This window comes from Suillus paluster, assembly GCF_016628075.1.
Source record: "Suillus paluster strain FC165 chromosome Unknown EDB91scaffold_127, whole genome shotgun sequence".
Taxonomy (NCBI): Eukaryota; Fungi; Basidiomycota; class Agaricomycetes; order Boletales; family Suillaceae; genus Suillus; species Suillus paluster.
The window spans coordinates 83912-100107 of record NW_024537687.1 but is presented as its reverse complement, the minus strand read 5'-3'; the positions used below and the strand labels follow the sequence as shown (position 1 = coordinate 100107).

At 47.2% G+C, this 16196-nt stretch overlaps 6 protein-coding genes across 6 annotated transcripts; 2 read left to right on the top strand and 4 right to left on the bottom strand.

Annotated features, from left to right (window-relative positions):
• Window positions 1–325: 325 nt before the first annotated feature.
• Window positions 326–910, bottom strand: EDB91DRAFT_1255124 (uncharacterized protein; the record flags this gene model as incomplete). The annotated part of the gene is made up of 4 exons (XM_041323921.1): window positions 326–550; window positions 599–746; window positions 797–809; window positions 862–910. 4 exons carry the CDS (start codon window positions 908–910, stop codon window positions 326–328), a joined length of 435 nt encoding a protein of 144 aa, XP_041170612.1.
• Window positions 911–1130: 220 nt separating this feature from the next.
• On the top strand, window positions 1131–2003 carry EDB91DRAFT_1170347 (uncharacterized protein). The gene is made up of 5 exons (XM_041320174.1): window positions 1131–1226; window positions 1260–1296; window positions 1356–1577; window positions 1631–1712; window positions 1813–2003. Exons 3-5 carry the CDS (start codon window positions 1443–1445, stop codon window positions 1857–1859), a joined length of 264 nt encoding a protein of 87 aa, XP_041170611.1. The 5' UTR covers window positions 1131–1226; window positions 1260–1296; window positions 1356–1442; the 3' UTR covers window positions 1860–2003.
• Window positions 2004–3812: 1809 nt separating this feature from the next.
• EDB91DRAFT_122878 (uncharacterized protein) lies at window positions 3813–4688 on the bottom strand. Its single transcript, XM_041321030.1, has 4 exons — window positions 4614–4688; window positions 4387–4542; window positions 4247–4320; window positions 3813–4186 (listed from the first exon to the last, which is right to left on the bottom strand). The coding sequence occupies exons 2-4, from the start codon at window positions 4473–4475 to the stop codon at window positions 3906–3908; spliced, it is 444 nt and encodes a 147-aa protein (XP_041170610.1). The 5' UTR covers window positions 4476–4542; window positions 4614–4688; the 3' UTR covers window positions 3813–3905.
• On the bottom strand, window positions 4582–6237 carry EDB91DRAFT_1268026 (uncharacterized protein). The gene is made up of 5 exons (XM_041324530.1): window positions 6056–6237; window positions 5897–5988; window positions 5469–5843; window positions 5302–5379; window positions 4582–5253 (listed from the first exon to the last, which is right to left on the bottom strand). Exons 1-5 carry the CDS (start codon window positions 6063–6065, stop codon window positions 4972–4974), a joined length of 837 nt encoding a protein of 278 aa, XP_041170609.1. The 5' UTR covers window positions 6066–6237; the 3' UTR covers window positions 4582–4971.
• A 1868-nt stretch (window positions 6238–8105) lies between these two features.
• EDB91DRAFT_1087383 (uncharacterized protein) lies at window positions 8106–9020 on the bottom strand (the record flags this gene model as incomplete). Its single annotated transcript, XM_041316205.1, has 4 exons — window positions 8106–8216; window positions 8356–8359; window positions 8547–8569; window positions 8835–9020. The coding sequence occupies 4 exons, from the start codon at window positions 9018–9020 to the stop codon at window positions 8106–8108; spliced, it is 324 nt and encodes a 107-aa protein (XP_041170608.1).
• A 1861-nt stretch (window positions 9021–10881) lies between these two features.
• EDB91DRAFT_1350963 (uncharacterized protein) lies at window positions 10882–12077 on the top strand. Its single transcript, XM_041326101.1, has 2 exons — window positions 10882–11306; window positions 11349–12077. The coding sequence occupies exons 1-2, from the start codon at window positions 10906–10908 to the stop codon at window positions 12013–12015; spliced, it is 1068 nt and encodes a 355-aa protein (XP_041170607.1). The 5' UTR covers window positions 10882–10905; the 3' UTR covers window positions 12016–12077.
• Window positions 12078–16196: the final 4119 nt, after the last annotated feature.

Sequence of the window (16196 nt, the reverse complement as noted above, 5' to 3'; positions counted from 1 at the left end):
ATAAAAGACGTTTCAGATCTTGAAACAGTTAAAGAACGCGTTTTCTGTATGTCGTTCATAGTATCGGCCAACTTATCCTTGAAAGGCTGGACGCCAGTGCATTGCATTTGAGGAGCTACTTCGTCTAGCAAATCTTGATCTTGCAAACGTTAAAAGCAATAAAAGCTCAAGGCAGATCGACTCACTTTACGAGCCGCGAGTCGCAAACCACTACAAACGACTCTTCGGGAGCTACGAGCACGAGGTCGACAAGTTATATGCAATCGCAGATTCGAGAGTCGCCTCCGAAGTCCGTAAACGCTGCAGCAGCATGGAGATTGTTAACTTAGTAACCTCCTCCGTGGAACTCGAGCGCAAGGCGGGTGACAACGGAGATCATCGTGATGCTGATGAGCCGCTTCTCTTCGTCTGAGCGGCCGTGCAGCCCTGTTTTGTCGCTCTGGAAAGTGATGTTATCGTTGGGAAAGGTGATCGAGGAGGTGTAGATCTTTGGAGGTCGCAGCGATGTAATTGAGCAGAGAGTACATGTTGGACATGATGGAGTCATCAGCTGGGAAGGCTTGAGCGTATTGGCAGAACCGGGTAAGAAAAGGCATACCTTAATACAAAGCGCAAGGCATTTTGCAGCCGCTGTCAGAGGTGGGGGTGCGCGCTTCTCGGTATTGAATGCAAACTCGAATATTGAAAGAGGCGAAGTGACGAAGTGGCGGAGATGGATTGCAAAAGACGGAGCGACCTCCGGGAAGCTGTAAAAGATGAGCTAGGGAAGCGCTGCATGTTTCATAACCTGACTAACCTTCGTACAAGTACTGTAGTAGCTTGAGCGCTGATTCCTGAACGAGATGTCCAGGATGGGTGGACTGTCACTCAATATAGTTGTGTCAGGCGGCGAGTGGTGGAGGTACATCATGATGAAGTAGGAACATCACACAACGAAGGATTGAATCTTGTCGTTGAACTGATGGTGCTGTAGCGGCTAGCCATACTTCAGAGACACTTAGACACTTCAGAGACACTTACTTCAGAGACACTTTAGAGACACTTCAAAGACACCATATACTTCAAAGTTCAGAGACGCCATACTGTTGCTTACGAAATCGAACCACGTGACTGTTCAGTTGTCCTCGATCTGTCTCGTTACTTCTCGTCCGAACCGTCTTAGTGCTTCACGCCGAAATTCGGCGTGGATCCAAACCAAAGCTCAGTCCCGCAGCACGTGTTCACTCTTATTACCCCAACTCTCCAGCAACTTCACGACATGCAAGAAAACAGTTGCTCGAAGGAATTAAGGCATACGTATGTAATGAGATCATCTTAGTACTTGACTTGCATTGACCAGATCAGTGGTGTATGCAGAATTGGCGCCGTATTATAAGTGAGTAACTTCTGCGGGTGCTCTTACGCCTCATTCTGCATTGCTCGAATTAGCCATCCGCCAGTTTATGACTGGTGGTGCACTTTTCCTTGACGCACTATCGACATTCACTGCCACTGAACTCACAACCTACAACGACTTCGTCGCTCTCACCATAATCATCGATACCCTCACCCTCAAACGAGTAGATCTCAAGAAACGGGTATGCCCGTTTTCCTAACTGGTATCTCTCACCGCTGATCATATTTCCTGTAGCTCATTACCGCACCAGAAGTTATATACGTTTTGCCCGAAGTCCCGATCCTTGGAGACCTCTTAAACAACCTTTACGACTTTGGTACGTTTCTTCGCGCCCACAATCCACTTCCAAGGCCCCTCTTTGTCTGATGTGATTGATAATGACTGACATGTCCATGCCCATAATGACCCTCGAGCAGACGTTTCTCCTGCCCTCGCGACTCCTCTCGCCTCATACTATGTATGAGAGATGCGCATTTTGGCATACAGCCAACTTCTCGAGTCCTACTGCAGCCTCACTCTTGAAAACCTTACGGTCACCTTTGTTTACATGTAATTTAGGTCTGCGGTAGCGTGCCCTTGCATCAATCGAATATGACATTCACCCTGCCATCCTTTGTGCCCACATTATGAAGTTCGACAACTAACTTTATCGACGTGTCGCTATCACACTGAGCTTCGCAAACTGAAAGCCTTCTGCAGAGAGTTTCTTTATTTCAGAGACATGTGCGACGGCAACCGATTAACCTCGTCTCTGGAAACGATCTCTACATTCCGCCTCATATTAGAACTACTCTTACAGGAACGGAGCTCCAAGCGTTAGTCGATAACCAGAATAACCATCCTGATTCCCCACCCACACCTGTATAATGTCCTCTCCGTCTCCAACCCCAATGCTCATGGCACGCAGCCTTTTAGTGCCTCGCTTCTTCCCCTCGATCCCCAATCTAAGTACCTCTCACTCTCAGTAACTCCTGCAGCCATGATGATGGAAGGGAAGTCGATGGCAGGTCCACGTGTCACAACGTTGTTGGTAAGGACAGTTGAAACAAGCGTACCCCCAGCAGTGTCCACGGGGATATGGACAAGCTCGCCATCGATGCTGAGTGGGCCGGTAATACCAAGAGGAATAGAAATGTAGCCGACGACGCACGTGCGGAGAGCATGGGAGTAGTTGTAGTTGTGCATGGGGATATCCGAGTATTCGAGGGTCTGGGTGAGATTTGCACGGGCTAGACATCATATGAAAACTTGTGCCTATGAGGAACGATGAACGTGGACTTACAGATCAATGCGCGACGGATGGCTAGAAGTTTACGTTGATAGCGGCAAGGTTGGCGAGCACACTAGTGATAGCAGGTCGACTTTGTGCGAGGCTGAGTTGCTCCCATGTATCAATAGAGAAAGGGAGGCGGCTGGGTGGACGAATTGCTCGTGCTAAGGGAAAGTGCATAAGGACCGAGGCAGAATATATGCAGTCCTAAGCAACTAACTACCTAACACTAAAGACCGAGGCTGAATATATGCAGTCCTAAGCAACTAACTAACCTAACACTAAAGACCGAGGCTGAATGTAACACAGATGCACAGCTGAGTTTTGAGCCGGGAGACGAACGAAGTGGAGCGGGAGCGAGCTGTGAGCCTGTAGAGCAGGATGGTAGAAGATCGAGGTCAGCCGGTGCACTGGAAAAAAGATATGGGGTTTACCTCCTCCTCCCCCTGTAAGCCACCCAGAGTGAAGTTTGGGGCCTAGCTCGAGCAGTTTTGACCCAGGAGATGAACGGAGTGGAGCGGGAGCGAGCTGTATATCTGTAGAGTAGGATGATAAAAGATTAGGTCAGCCGGTGTGATGGAAAAAAGATATGGGTGGATTACCTCCACCTCCTCCCCCCTAAGCCACCCAGAGTGAAGTTTCCGGGCATAGCTCCAGCAGTTTTGACCCGGGAGACGAACGGAGTGGAGCAGGAGCGAGCTATGTGTCTGTAGAGTAGGATGAAAAAGCGCGAGGTCAGGAAGTGTGATGGAAAAAGATATGGGTGGATTACCTCCTCCTCCCCCTCTAAGCCACCTCGAGTGACGTCTTCGGGTATAGCTCCAGCGGTTTTGACCCGGGAGACAAGCGGAGTGGAGCGGGAGCGAGCTATAAGCCTATAGAATAGAATGACAAAAGTTTGAGGTCAGAAAGTGTGAAGAAAAAAAGTTATGGGTGGATAACCTCCTCCTCCCCCCTAAGCCACCTAGAGCGATGTTTTGGGGCATAGCTCCATCAGTTTTGACGGCGGAGGCAAACAGAGTGGAGCGGGAGCGAGCTATGAATCTGTAGAGTAGGATGACGAAAGGTCGAGGTCAGAAAGTGCGAGGAAAAAAAGTTATGGGTGGATAACCTTTTCCTCCCCCCCTAAGCCACCCCGAGTGAAGTCTGGCATAAGTCGAGCAGTTTTGACCCGGGAGACGAACGCAGTGGAGCGGGAGCGAGCTATAGACCTATAAATAGAATGACAAAAGGTCGAGGTCAGAAAGTGCGATGAAAAAAGTTATGGGTGGATAACCTCCTCCTCCCCCCTCTAAGCCACCCTGAGTGAAGTTTGGGGCATAGCTCCATCAGTTTTGACGGCGGAGACAAACAGAGTGGAGCGGGAGCGAGCTGTATATCTCCTCGGCACGCAGTGTAAACACCCTCATACGTCATATGAAGCTCGTCATATCCCTTGGTCAACAACTCCCCAATACTGCCCCTCAGCCGTGCAAACAAGCTATCATAAACATTGCTCAGCGCAGACCCGACCGCACCACCTACAACACCCATCGCAGTCTCTCATGAGCACCACATCCTGCATGAGAATAAAAGCATACCTGCAAATCCATGCACCTGGATCTTAGTCGGGCCAGCTCTGTTGACATTCTTACCTTTGAGATAATCGCGCGACCTAGAAGCAGAAGCAGAGTCAGAGTCGGCGTCCAAGCGTGGGGTTTTGTGTGGATGAGATGCCGACCGATCGTCAATGTCGACTACTGTGGACCGGTAGGCGGTGAATGCCTTGGAGGTCTCTGGGAACGTGAGCAGGCTAATCACATCAGTCATCTTGCATAGGGTTTAGCGGAAGCAGTTTTGTAGGAGCTGAGCTCGAGTATGTTGTTCCCATCTCCTTCTGTAAACAGCGAATGTGGAATCCGAATTACTAATGATGATTCGATACGAGCAGCAAAACATAATACGAACAACAAAATATAATACGAGCAACAAAACATGAGGGATTAAATACAAGAATGTGCAGAACAGGCGGTTCAAGCGAGGGAAAGGGTAATGTAGATATAAGCGAAGTGTTTCCACAGGACGAGGTCACTGGGTTCCCTGTACATTGACTCCAGCGACCAAGGACGTGGTGTCGCACTTGAAAGCGGGTCGAATCTCGTCTCGCTAGGGTCTTGTGGGGGAGGATGGTGTTCCCAATGAAGTGGGCCATTGCGATTAGTGTCGTCAGTTGTAAGTGTGTGAAATGGCATCGAGCGTCTTTCGTGTTCTTGCGTGTCATGAAGTTGTCTCCTGCGGATAGCGTGGGGTGTCATGAGGGGCATCTTCAGATAGCGTGGCGGCGTTTTTCGTATTCTGTCTTCAGTGTCGTAAGCGGTCTCCTTCGGATAGCGTCAGTCGTGGTGTCTTGAGAGTCGTGAAATGGTTGTGGTGCGGCATGTGGCATTCTCTTTGGCTCTCGTGGCCTGTGAGGTTTATCCTGGCTAGGCGGCGGTGCTTCTGTGCGCCGAAGTGAAGCGGGTGGGTGTGAAATGTTATGATGAAATGTGTTTGCTAGAGTAGTGAAAATGCGGTGGCGGCGGTTGGGATTGGGAAGCTGAAGTTTGCGCTATAAACAATGATCAGTGCCATAGTCTAGCGATGAGTAGGTACATACCTTTTGCTGTCTGGCGGACCTGAGTTTGTCTGAGAGGGACTTCTGGTCACTTCGGGGGGAGTGGGTGGCCTTCGGCTTCTGAGCCAATGCGTCAGCAGGGTGTGTGGATCCAGGAAGAGGCAGGTCAGTATCAAAGTTAGTGTTCGTAGTGAGGGTCCATAGTTGACGTCGATAGCTGTTGTTGTGACGGGTAGGATGTTGAAGTCACCATGGTGTTCGTGTTTGTCAGGTGTAGTGCATGCCGGTTCGTGGTTACAGGTCGAGGCGAAAATCGGCAAATCGAGAGACATTGATTGAGATACAGGTGACGAGGATGTATGGAATGGGAAAAATGGGGGTAGGGTGTCGATGTCGTATTCATGCTCGGCTTCGTCAAAGAGGAAATTGTTGTTGTGGACCACGACAGAAGCATCGGAGGCGAAGGTGGGCAAATCGAGAGGCATTGATACAAGTGACGAGGATGGATGGAGTGGTACAAATGGGGGTAGTGTGTCGACGTTGTGTTCATCTTGAGCATGCGTAGGGTGTGCGGTAGCATATTCCTATAGCGAAAAAAATGTTAGCCAACACATGTCTAGGGTATGACACTCTGTACCTCGTGGAAAGTCCTCTCGTCGTCAGACAACTTAATGTCTTTGATCCATGAGGCTTCGTCCGAGAGAATGTCATCATTGTAGATGACGAGGGCTAGAGTGAGATATGAACAGCGGTAAGTGAGGAGCCAACAGGAAAAAAAGATACAGACACCACCAACTCTGGGACATGATATAAAGCTATATAATGTAAGAACCCAATGACCCATGCGTCACAACGTAGGGCCTGGCTAGACCCAGCGTAAGCTCTGCAAGGGAGTGAAGGGATTTGTGCAGCCCCAGCAGCAACCCCTCCCAGGCAGTACAGCCCAGGAATACTATGCCCTGTAAAGGGCAGAAGGGGTGCCCTGCCTGACATAACTCCAGAATACTCCAGAAGCACCCACTATTGCAAGTAGGTGTATGCACAGACAGTTGGGTACAAGGAATACATGGATGGTGGTAGACAGAAGAAAAGAGGCATGGCAAAACAAACGAAAAATCAACCTTGACCAAACAAAGGCAAATACACCACACACACAATCATTGAGCACGTGACATAAAAAGTAAGCTTTTACAAGGGAGTCCAAGGCACCGAAAAAACCATGAATATAGTCTTTTGTGTGCAATTTTCTGTCTATCTGATGATGTTAATCTTGGTGGGATAGGCTGGTTGCTAATCCTTTGAGCGTGATGGTAGATTAATTTGTATGCAGTGCAATAAAATTGTGAAATATGATAATCAAGTTTGAATTGATGTATTCTGTCTGATCACAAATGACATCTACATATTGTATGGCTCAGTGCGATGTGGCTTGGAATATGCTGGTAGGGGGCTAATGGGTTTATGGCTGGTGATGAAGACTTTGTATTTTGGAGTATCAGTATGGAAGGATCAAGCGAGAGACGAGAAGAGGACTATGGAGATGATACATTCCTCTCCATTTTCTTTTATTATCTTACCTTGTGCTCAGACTTCACGATTCCCTTGCTTGACCATTCATCTCTAACTCACCATATGCTCCTGATGCTCATTCTGGCCTAGTCAATCACTCAAAATTGTATATACAGCCCATGTAATTCATATGATAGCAGAATGTACACTGATTCCCCGCTCCAAGTACAACCAATGCCTTAGAAAGTCTTTTTCTAACAACCTGTCTTTGTGTCATCAATTAGCACATCTCAAAGCTATGATGTTTTGTTCACATTTTCCTGTTGAACTGATAGTCAACCTTACATGAGGGACAAGTGAGATAGAGTATTTTGCAGTGTTTGAGAGATCGGTGGATATGATGGAGTGTAAAGGATAGGGAGAGATAGATTAGGGGGGACAGGAAAAATTAAGGAATACCTAACCTTTTGTTGTCCTTTGCTCTTAGTGATGATTTTCCTAACCTTTCCTCTTAGTCATGCTTCTTTTCCTTTCCTCTTAGTCATGATTCCTTCCCTTTGTACCTTCTTTCCTTTCCTCTTAGTCATGATTCCTTCCCTTTGTACCTTCTTTCCTTTCCTCTTAGTCATGATTCCTTCCCTTCGTACCTTCTTTCCTTTCCTTTATGTCACCATTCCTTTCCTTTGTGTCATCTTTCCTTGTTCTTGGCATTAAGTCTAACCATTTTAGACATAGTTCTTCCTCTGTAACCAAGTATGTAATGCTTCTTTCCTTCTGTAACCGATTATATAATTTCCTCTTTCCCTCTCTAACCATATTAGGACTTTCCTCGAAGGAAAAATCTATGCCACCTGACTTAGGAAACGAACTCGACCGCTACCTGAGCACTGATGTTGAGAATGGTACGACTAATTCTATCGCATGGTGGCATGAGCGCAGTACTTTGTATCCTCGTCTGTTGCGGATGGCAATGGACTGCCTGACAATACATGGTACATCTGACTTGTCACTCGATCACTAACGTTCTGACATGGTTGGTAGCTACATAGGTGGATGTGGAAAGTCTTTTTAGATGTGGTCGGCTCCTGCTCACTCATGTTCATTCGCGTCTGTCTGCAGAGCCAACACGTGCCTTGCTGTCCAGACAGAAGATGCGTTTAAATACACTACCTTGCCTGATGTTCGAGGCGATACCGAGGTGGGGCTCGAGAATGGGCGGGACAGAATTAAAAGTCAATTAATCCATAGCTACGTTCACTGCAGAAACGAGAGAAGACGGTCCTACCCTATTCCGAGACAGATGTCTTGTTTAATCGTACCCACACCCATGTCAACTACTAAACCCCACCCAAAGTCGATGTGCTGCGAATTTTGAGAGATCCTAGGAAGGCCACAAGTGTAAGCAGACCGCTTTCCGATGTCGCCTTATCGGTTTTCCTGACCCATGCCTATACCTCGCAAATGATTGCTATTCTATGACTATTCAGATCTGCAAATCCAACATTTCGCCGTCGGTTTGCAGTAGACTTGCAGCAAGGTAAAATTTCGAAATTTTGTCCGAGTTCACGTCACTCAGTAAGTACTTACTATGCTATGGCAGACCACAACACCATAAAGCTTTTAGTTTAATCACACCAAACTAACCAGAGTTTTCTACTGCTATGTAGGCTATTGACATATCCATGCAAGAGCCTCTCGACTCAGAGCTGCCGTCTAGCACTGCATATGGTGCTGACGCCAGTGAAATGTTCATGACGAACGAAGCCGGCAGTGCTTACCAATTGGTTGGAAGACCAGACAACTATAAGTTCTTTTGTCATTCTATTGATTTACACTATTGAATCGATATCTAGCAGCGAGAATCATTTATAGCACGGGCTGTCAAGGCGGGATGGCATGTATGGGTATGATGGAGAGGTCCCAGCATCTGGTGAGCACACGTGCTTCTGTTAGTCTGGAGCTGCATGATCAAGCTGTTCTTGAAAGGATGGGAATGTGGGATCGGGCTGCAATCCAGAAGTGAGTGACTTGTCATGAGTTACCTTCGCCTTGACTGATATACTCACTCCCATGGATTGCTCTCGGCGCTGAATACCTGAGAGGCCCACATCAACATGCGACCCATTGCGACCGAGGTCAGCGAGAGGCGACTGCTTGGGCTGCGATGCGCCTTGAATTTGGCCCTGCATGGGGTAGGCACCTGTCATATCTTGTCGTGCATGCTCCAGGCTCATTTGTGGACGGTTTGACATGGCAGGGGCACCAGTCAGACGTCTCTGACTACCTTGGGGGTGGATACATCGTGGAGAGAGAGTAAGCCTGCAGGATGTGGAGGATCCCTAGGGCTGCATCGTATACATGCTTCCTGTCTGTACGTACATCAGAATCACAACCGCTTTCACTCAAAACCCGACCTTAATCCAATGCGCGGATCATTAAAATCAGTAGCAAACCCAAAGTCTGCTTAACACGAAGGCGGCAAACCCACGTCTGGAAATCTCGTTGTTTCACAGTCGGTTTTGCCTGTAAAAACTGAATCTTTCTGTATCTGGATCGGTGTACCTTGCTTCAATTTGCATTCTACGCTTTGTATGTATTTACAGGCTGTATTCGTGGTCTATGCAGATCCGTTCATATTCTCGTTTCCGCAGTGACTTTGTGTTTGTTAAAAGGGGTGAAGCCAAAATACCCCAGAAGCGAAAGTTATGCCACCTCTAGCAGAGATGAAACCCCCATGAAGGGGTGAAGCCAAATACCCTCGGAAGCGACGTAATTTGGCCATCTCTGGCAGAGATGAAACCACCATGAAGGGGTGAAGCCAATAGCCCAGCTCATATATCCCCAGAAGCAAAAATTAGTTGGCCACTATTATCAATAGTATAACCCCCATGAAGGGGTGAGACCAACCAGTCCTGGGGTTTGTAAAGTGTAGGAATCGATTGGTGATGATCCTAGAGCATCTGAAGGTCAAAATAATGAGGTATGTCAATGGGGCTCAACAGTCAGTATTTTGGCCATATCTTGGGTTAGTTATTTTGCTGATTTGATGCTATTGGGATGCTTGATCTTGTCTGGGGCGACGCATCGGCCGAGGTCAAAACATCGTTTCAATTTTGCTTGACTTTGCTTGACTTTTGCCATTTTATGGCTCTGGCATTGCTTGATCGCTATCATATAGCTTGACTTGCTGTATGACCTGTGACTTTACAAGTTATCGAGGTGTCTAGGTGTCTAGGTATCAAGGTCTTGGTGTAACGAGCTACCGGTAGCAATCCGTAGGATGGATAAGTGTTGACTGGGTATGGGGCTTGATGTAGCTAATATTCCTGCAGGATAATGAGATACATAGTGGTAACTCATCTCTCACCAACAATTATGATACAGTACAGAGCACTTGTTGGCCCCATCTAGCAGAGGTGATATCCTCATGGTGAGATGAAGCCAAAAATACCCCTTAAAGCGAAATTTATTGTCAAACACTTGTTGGGTTTCTGTCACCACCTTACAATGGACTGTCAAGACACATTCAAGTCTTTACTAGATACTGAAATTTACATTGTTGTAACTACTCCTTAGTTCATGTTCTATGAAAAGCGAAAATCCTGGTCACCTCTAGCAGAGATGTGTCCCCCATGAAGGGGAGAAACCAGGACCTTGCTTCCCACATAGCCCCCAGAGCGAAAATCCTGGTCACCTCTAGCAGAGATGTATCCCCCATGAAGGGGAAAAACCAGGACCTTGCTTCCCAAATAGCCCCTAGAGCGAAAATCCTGGCCACCTCTAGCAGAGATGTGTCTCCCATAAAGGGGAGAAACCAGGACCTTGCCACCCAAATAGCCCCCAGAGCGACAACCCTGGCCACCTCTAGCAGAGATGTATCCCCCATGAAGGGGAGAAACCAGGACCCTTGCTTCCCAATTAGCCCCCAGAGCGAAAATCCTGGCCACCTCTAGCAGAGATGTATCCCCTATGAAGAGGAGAAACCAGGACCTTGCTTCCAAATTAGCCCCCAGAGCGATAATCCTGGCCACCTCTAGCAGAGATGTGTCCCCCATGAAGGGGAGAAACTAGGACCCTGCCACCCAAATAATCCCCAGAGCGAAAATCCTGGCCACCTCTAGCAGAGATGTATCCCCCATGAAGGGGAGAAACCAGGACCCTGCCACCCAAATAACCCCCAGAGCGAAAATCCTGGTCACCTCTAGCAGAGATGTATCCCCCATGAAGGGGAGAAACCAGGACCCTGCCACCCAAATAGCCCCCAGAGCGAAAATCCTGGCCACCTCTAGCAGAGATGTATCCCCCATGAAGGGGAGAAACCAGGACCTTGCTTCCCAATTATCCCCCAGAGCGAAAGTCCTGGTCACCTCTAGCAGAGATGTGTCCCCCATGAAGGGGAGAAACCAGGACTTTGCCACCCAAATAGCCCCCAGAGCGAAAGTCCTGGCCACCTCTAGCAGAGATGTATCCCCCATGAAGGGGAGAAACCAGGACTTTGCCACCAAAATAGCCCCCAGAGCCAACAAGCAAGTGAAAAGGTGAAAAAAGCGAAAATAAAAAGGGTTGACCACCTCTAGCAGAGATGTATCCCCCATGAAGGGGAGAAGCCAACAAGAAAGCAAAAGTCACATAAAAGCAAAAATCCTGGCCACCTCTAGCAGAGATGTATCCCCCATGAAGGGGAGAAACCAGGACCCTGCCACCCAAATAGCCCACAGAGCGAAAATCCTGGCCACCTCTAGCAGAGATGTATCCCCTATGAAGAGGAGAAACCAGGACCTTGCTTCCAAATTAGCCCCCAGAGCGAAAATCCTGGCCACCTCTAGCAGAGATGTGTCCCCCATGAAGGGGAGAAACCAGGACCTTGCCACCCAAATAGCCCCCAGAGCGACAACCCTGGCCACCTCTAGCAGAGATGTATCCCCCATGAAGGGGAGAAACCAGGACCCTGCCACCCAAATAGCCCCCAGAGCGAAAATCCTGGCCACCTCTAGCAGAGATGTATCCCCCATGAAGGGGAGAAACCAGGACCTTGCTTCCCAATTATCCCCCAGAGCGAAAGTCCTGGTCACCTCTAGCAGAGATGTGTCCCCCATGAAGGGGAGAAACCAGGACTTTGCCACCCAAATAGCCCCCAGAGCGAAAATCCTGGCCACCTCTAGCAGAGATGTATCCCTCATGAAGGGGAGAAACCAGGACTTTGCCACCCAAATAGCCCCCAGAGCCAACAAGAAAGTGAAAAGGTGAAAAAAGCGAAAATAAAAAGGGTTGACCACCTCTATCAGAGATGAAGCCCCCATGAAGGGGAGAAGCCAACAAGAAAGCAAAAAGTGACAAAAAAGCGAAAATATAAGTAGAAGTTGACCACCTCTAGCAGAGATGAAGCCCCCATGAAGGGGAGAAGCCAACAAGAAAGCAAAAGTCACACAAAAGCGAAAATATAGGCAGAAGTTGACCACCTCTAGCAGAGATGAAGCCCCCATGAAGGGGAGAAGCCAACAAGAAAGCAAAAGTCACACAAAAGCGAAAATATAAGTAAAAGTTGGCCACCTCTAGCAGAGATGAAGCCCCCATGAAGGGGAGGAGCCAACATCCCCATGAAGGGAAGACAATCAGTAGGACCCCCAGACCCACAAAAAAGCGAAAAAAAAAAGTGAGAACAGAAGGAAAGACACTCTGGTACTATTAGCAATAGTTTGTTCCCCATGAAGGGAAGACAACCAGTATCACCCTCAGACCCACAAGAAAGCGAAAAAGTGAGAACAGGAAGACACACTGGTACCATTATCAACAGTCTGTTCCCCATGAAGGGAAGACAACCAGCATGACCCCCAAACCCACAAAACAGCGAAAACAAAGTGAGAACAGAAGGAAAGAAACACTGGTACTATTAGCAATAGTTTGTTCCCCATGAAGGGAAGACAACCAGTATCACCCCAGACCCACAAAAAAGCGAAAAAGTGAGAACAGGAAGACACACTGGTACCATTATCAACAGTTTGTTCCCCATGAAGGGAAGACAACCAGCATGACCCCCAGACCCACAAAAAAGCGAAAAAGTGAGAATAGGAAGACACACTGGTACCATTATCAACAGTTTGTTCCCCATGAAGGGAAGACAACCAGCATGACCCCCAAACCCACAAAACAGCGAAAACAAAGTGAGAACAGAAGGAAAGAAACACTGGTACTATTAGCAATAGTTTGTTCCCCATGAAGGGAAGACAACCAGTATCACCCCAGACCCACAAAAAAGCGAAAAAGTGAGAACAGGAAGACACACTGGTACCATTATCAACAGTTTGTTCCCCATGAAGGGAAGACAACCAGCATGACCCCCAAATCCACAAAAAAGTGAAAGAAAAGTAAAAAAAAATGGCACCATTATCAATGGATGAGAGTGGGCAGGGAGAAAGAGAAAAACTTGTGTGAGCGCATTTTTGCTTATATAAGCAGTCCCACTGTCATGCTGCCTCCCCCCAAGATTGATTTCCCCAGCCTTCATATGACTCGTCTGTGTTTGACTAGAACTTGTTCTTGAAGCCATTGAACCATATGAACATGCTGGACATGTCTTCTTGGTCCATAAAAATCAAGTTCCAAAGTTGAGTTGAGTCCACTGCCCCTATCTTGCTGCCTCCCCTCAAGATTGATTTCTTTGGCCCTCATATCGCTTGCTGGGGTTCCTGCAGCACTTGTTCCCAAGGCTATTGAGCCCTCTGAACGAGCTGGCAATGCTCGATTGGTCCAAAAAAATCAGGTTCCAAAGTTGACCACCCCTGTCATGCTGCCTCACCCAAAGATCGATTTTTTCAGCCTTCATATGGCTTGCTTGTCTTTAGGTAGGACTCGTTCCAGAGGTTATTGGACCATACAAACACGTTGGTGATGCCAGATTTGCCTCTAAAAATCATGTTCCAAAGTTGACCACCACCCCTATCATGCTCCCCCACCCAAAGATCGATTTTTTCAGCCTTCATATGGCTTGCTTGGCTGTAGCTAGGACTCATTCTAGAGGTTATTTGACCATCTGAACACGTTGGTCGAGCCGGATTTCGCTCTAAAAATCATGTTCCAAAGTTGTCCACCCATGCCATGCTCCCCCACCCAAAGATCGATTTTTTCAGCCTTCATATGACTTGCTTGGCTTTAGGTAGGACTCATTCTAGAGGTTATTGGACCATACAAACACGTTGGTCGTGCCAGATTTCGCTCTAAAAATCATGTTCCAAAGTTGGCTGCCCCTGTCATCCCCCCCCCACCCAAAGATCGATTTTTTCAGCCTTCATATGGCTTGCTTGGCTTTAGGTAGGACTCATTCTAGAGGTTATTTGACCATCTGAACACGTTGGTCGAGCCGGATTTCGCTCTAAAAATCATGTTCCAAAGTTGGCCACCCAAGTCATGCTGCCCCACCCAAAGATCGATTTTTCTAGACTTCATATGACTAGCCTGTCCTTCAAAAGCATTTTTCCTGGGGGCTATTGAGCCCTCTGAACACGATGGTAAAGCCAGAATTGCCTGGAAAAATCGTGTTCCTGAGATATACAAGGTCCTCCTCCTCCTCCTGACCTCATGTATGTCACTATCCCGGTATTCCACCTCAATACCGATACTGCAAACATTGCTCCTAAGGTATTTGAGGCCTGTGAATCGATTGGGAATGGTCCCAGACCTTCCAGAGGTCAGCATTATCGTGATATGGGAGGTTGGCTCAAATATCAGTATTTTGGACATATCTCCACGATCCAACCGCCGTTTTTCTTAATTGTTGGCTCATATCCATCCTATTGATACCCTCTATGATATGTACCAGCCCGCCAAAAGATATTTTTTCACAAGTTTGAAACCTATTTCTATTTTGACCCTATAAGTACGTGTTCGCTTCAACAAACACGATAGTACCATATCACCAACAACACAACTAGAAAGAGCAAACGATGAGCCATGTCCAACATAGGGTCTACGACCCCAAAGGACTAATTCTGATGCAAAAAAAAAAAGCATGAGGGAGCTACAAGGGGAGCTACAAAGGAAGCAGATAAATAGTGCAGAAGTGCAAAGGAAGTGGTGGGAGCCGCATAGCTAGTGCTAAGGTATGTGACGAGTTTGTCAGATTCCCTGGACTTGAAGGTTATTGGACCATAGAAACATGTTGGTCGAGCCAGATTTGTCTCTAGAAATCATGTTCCAAAGTTGACCACCCCTGTCATGCTGCCTCACCCAAAGGTCGATTTTTTCAGCCTTCACATGACTTGCCTGGCTTTAAGTAGGACTCATTCTAGAGGTTATTCAACCATCTGAACACGTTGGTCGAGCCAGACTTTGCTCTAAAAATCATGTTCCAAAGTTGACCACCACTGCCATGGTGGCCCACCCAAAGGTCGATTTTTTCAGCCTTCACATGACTTGCCTGGCTTTAAGTAGGACTAATGGATAGGTGACATCAGTTTTGTCTCAAAAAATCATGTTCCAAAGTTGAGTGGACTGCTCCTATCATGCTGCCCTAATGAAAGATCAATTTACTAGCCTGTGATATGATACATTTGTTATTAGGTAGGACTCATTATTGAGGTTATTGAACCCTATGAATCGATTGGAGATGCCAGTTTGATCTCTAAAGATCATGTTCCAGAGTTGACTACCACCCCTGTCATGGTGCCCTACCCAAAGATCGATTTACTAGCCCATGATATGCCACATATGTCATTAGCTAGGACTCATTCTCGAGGTTATTGAACCCTATGAATCAATTGGAGATACCAGTTTGGTCTCTAAAGATCATGTTCCAGAGTTGACTACCACCCCTGTCATGGTGCCCTATCCAAAGATCGATTTACTAGCCCATGATATGTCACATTTGTTATTAGCTAGGACTCATTATTGAGGTTATTGAACCCTATGAATCGATTGGAGATGCCAGTTTGATCTCTAAAGATCATGTTCCAGAGTTGACTACCACCCCTGTCATGGTGCCCCACCCAAAGATCGATTTACTAGCCCATGATATGCCACATATGTCATTAGCTAGGACTCATTCTCGAGGTTATTGAACCCTATGAATCGATTGGAGATACCAGTTTGGTCTCTAAAGATCATGTTCCAGAGTTGACTACCACCCCTGTCATGGTGCCCTATCCAAAGATTGATTTACTAGCCCATTGATATGACACATTTGTTATTAACTAGGACTCATTCTCGAGGTTATTGAACCCTATGAATGCATTGGTGATACCAGTTTTGTCTCTAAAAATGATGTTCCAAAGTTGAGTACCACCCCTGTCATGGTGCCCTACTCAAAGATTGATTTTTTCAGCTTTCATATTCCTTGCCTGGCTTTAACTAGGAATCTTTCTGAAGGTTATTACACCATATAAACACGATGGTCATGCCAGATTTGTCTCTAAAAATCATGTTCCACAGTTGAC

Coding starts and splice junctions, on each gene's coding strand:
- EDB91DRAFT_1170347 (XM_041320174.1), top strand. CDS start 1,443: ATGACTGGTGGTGCACTTTTCCTTGACGCACTATCGACATTCACTGCC. Junction 1,578..1,630: donor GAGTAGATCTCAAGAAACGG/GTATGCCCGTTT, acceptor TATTTCCTGTAG/CTCATTACCGCACCAGAAGT. Junction 1,713..1,812: donor AAACAACCTTTACGACTTTG/GTACGTTTCTTC, acceptor ACCCTCGAGCAG/ACGTTTCTCCTGCCCTCGCG.
- EDB91DRAFT_122878 (XM_041321030.1), bottom strand. CDS start 4,475: ATGACTGATGTGATTAGCCTGCTCACGTTCCCAGAGACCTCCAAGGCA. Junction 4,321..4,386: donor GTAGTCGACATTGACGATCG/GTCGGCATCTCA, acceptor TTCTGCTTCTAG/GTCGCGCGATTATCTCAAAG. Junction 4,187..4,246: donor CCAGGTGCATGGATTTGCAG/GTATGCTTTTAT, acceptor TGGGTGTTGTAG/GTGGTGCGGTCGGGTCTGCG.
- EDB91DRAFT_1268026 (XM_041324530.1), bottom strand. Junction 5,380..5,468: donor TCACAACAACAGCTATCGAC/GTCAACTATGGA, acceptor GCATTGGCTCAG/AAGCCGAAGGCCACCCACTC. Junction 5,254..5,301: donor GGTCCGCCAGACAGCAAAAG/GTATGTACCTAC, acceptor CATTGTTTATAG/CGCAAACTTCAGCTTCCCAA.
- EDB91DRAFT_1350963 (XM_041326101.1), top strand. CDS start 10,906: ATGAAGGGGAGAAACCAGGACCCTGCCACCCAAATAACCCCCAGAGCG. Junction 11,307..11,348: donor GCCAACAAGCAAGTGAAAAG/GTGAAAAAAGCG, acceptor CACCTCTAGCAG/AGATGTATCCCCCATGAAGG.